The following is a 2,758-nucleotide window of genomic DNA, read 5'->3' as shown; positions in this document are numbered from 1 at the left end:
TTCCAAGTGCCCATACGTTGTGTCAGTATTAATATCCACGTCCCTCAAAGCTAAAACGCAGCCAGCTATTTAAAACCGCGCTTGCATAAAATCTGTAAAGTATCGACCTTGATCTCCATAGGGACTGAATCACGTATATCACTAAGACAACAACCCCTTTTCATTGTGTTTTGCATATTTAAGGACGAAAAAAATAATAATTCCGTTCTCTGTCTAAAACGATATAAATCTCGACGTTAACAATTGCAACGTTGAAGGTTACATCATGACTTGCTCTCTGTCCCGTTCGTATTTTTCGGTATACTATGATAACCTCTGATATTTTGCTGTTCACTTCATTTGAAAGCTTAGACATATTGCTGACAACTAGAGCACCTTTACATCGTCACTGATCCGTTGTGAAGGTCTTTTAACTTTGAATAATTCACATATTAATCCTCGTGGTATTTGTGCTCTGCCATGATAAGCAAAAAAAGAAAAAAAATGGTGTATGGTAGTTTACAATTGATGCACAAATGACCTGTGACCTTCTATTCACTTAATTTTTTAAAGAATTTTCGTCAATATAAAACGGTGCTGGTTTACTCGATGAAAAATAATATTAATTTAAAATCACCATAAAGTGCAATGATTATTTTTTTTTATTTGCTGAAAGAGTGCGCAGTATATTGGAAGTTCGCACATCGCCAGGAAGGCCATGTGAGCTGGCTACTTTTGCGTATATCAAAGCTAAATGTGGACAGACTACGCAATTTCATCCTACCAATTCAGTAACCAGCAGAATTCTGATGCCCGACGTCACGATTACGTAATAGTTTGCGTGCCAAGAGCAAGAAGCCATAGTAATTTTATCAAATTGTTAGGATGGTGTATCCTTGCCTTCATGTTTCACCATTCCTTCTATCACATGACTGAAGAAGTTGGGTGATTCAGTGTGAAGGATGAATCATTCAAGCCTACGCAATAACCAACATTACGAGTCAGTCAACCATCCACATCTACAACAGGAACCGTCCATTTTCTTTGGATCAAAACCTGCACATCTCCCATATCACAACCATTTTAACATCAAAATAAGTATAAAGACGCCTAAATATGCATTCTCATCAAGATATGACACCAATCCTTCCAGAATATCCCGAAAGAACCTCCAATCCTCGCGGTTTGACAGCCTTGCGTTTCATCCCTCGGGCCATGTCTATGTGGCATGACGTCATCAGCGAGAGCAAACGCCACGGGACGGCCATCTTGTCACAGTGAGGGGAGGAACAGCCTTATATTCCACCTGTTTCTTCGTTGTTTAAAGTCGCCTCTGCGGGAGAGTTAGGTCGCAAAAGGTCCACAAGGAGAAGATGTCGACGATGAATCCCGAGTAGTGAGTATATGGAGGCTTTAAAGCTACTTTTAAGGGGAGTTTTAGTGTTGGGTGTCCGAGGTCGATTTTCGTTCGCCGAGTGTGTGGTTCGATCAGGTGATCCCATTTGACGTTTCGTGTTCGGGCGTCTTATTTCGCCTCATACTCCTCCTTCCTCGAGGACATTCAGGTCGATTCAGGGTGACAAGAAGGCACAAATGTTCGAAAGGGAGATAACTCTCTGGGGAGAAATGAGAATGAAAGAGAGTTCCGTGGAAGGTCCTGTCACAGTCAGCTGAGCGGGGCCGAGGAGGGGATCAGCTGCGTAGTAAAATGACAAAGGAAATCGCTCTCAATCTCGATTTTAGGGGTAAAACGGGGATTGTCTAGGTGGAGTGGGCATTATCGGGGCCCTTCGTCTCACCCGCTAGATCTTTGGAGAGGATAATAGCTTTATAATGAAAATAGGAAAGCCCAGGGGAAGAGGACCATAAGGCGGATATTAAAGAGCCAAGTCGACAGTGTTACATTAATTGCAGTTTTCCTTGTCGCTATTTAGTCCTTATAAGTGTGTAGAATTTGTGTATAGAAAAAAAATGCTCAAATAATTCTTGGATTTGTGATAAACACGTTTTAATGCAGAGTTTGTAGTTGCCAAATACTTGCCTAAGTTTTCCTAAATTTTCTTTATTGCTTGCTAAGAAAAATGTAGTAGTTGTTTGTAAGTACTTCTCCAATCATATTATGCAAATTGTTTTGATATACATGATTTGACAGTTTAATGTTAATGGTTTGTGTCAAACTTAGGGTTAGTGATGAAGTAATGAAGAAAGGTAAACTAAGGGGGTGTATGGTTTGCAGTTCACTTTTTCATATTAGTGATTTGTTATTGATAAAATCCTCCATTTCCATTGAGTCACTGGGAGGATTTGGTCTCAGGTAATGAATAAATGGGTTCTGGTTAATGTTTTCCCATTATTTATATTAGTTTTATTCTTTATTTATTGTTTTATCATGGAGAAAATGAATACCAAGTAATGTTGTTTGAAGGAAATTCCACCTATGTTCTAGAAAACCTATTGTGTTATAGCACGGAATAATATTTTGTGTTAAAGTATTCTCATGAATCGTTTTAAGTAAGATACCCATATTCCCATGTCACATGACAACAACTGTTCTTATCTTTTCTGTCTGATTGTTACTGCCCATGGTTATAGGTGACCAAAGATAGAAATTATCCTACAGTGATAAATTTTGATTATAAATAAAAAGAATATCGAAATTTCATGGCCATATTGAAGGTGTGCTGTAAGTTTTTTAGTTTTTTGTAACAGTTCATTTGTTTGCCAAGTTTTATCAGTTTATCTGGGGGGAGTGTTATTGATACACATGAAAAGGCAATTA

General features: G+C 38.5%; 1 protein-coding gene across 1 annotated transcript in view; it reads left to right on the top strand.

Moving 5' to 3' along the window:
• Positions 1-1,135: 1,135 nt before the first annotated feature.
• Positions 1,136-2,758, top strand: part of LOC119590623 (ras-related protein Rab-1A) — a 15,057-nt gene continuing 13,434 nt past the window's right edge. The window contains exon 1 of the mRNA XM_037939301.1: positions 1,136-1,375. Within this exon, the coding sequence (XP_037795229.1) occupies positions 1,353-1,375 (23 nt within the window). The 5' untranslated portion in view covers positions 1,136-1,352. The remainder of the gene's footprint in view (positions 1,376-2,758) is intronic.

Source organism: Penaeus monodon, chromosome 27, assembly GCF_015228065.2.
Source record: "Penaeus monodon isolate SGIC_2016 chromosome 27, NSTDA_Pmon_1, whole genome shotgun sequence".
Classification (NCBI taxonomy): domain Eukaryota; kingdom Metazoa; phylum Arthropoda; class Malacostraca; order Decapoda; family Penaeidae; genus Penaeus; species Penaeus monodon.
This window is presented reverse-complemented; position numbering and strand designations above follow the sequence as displayed.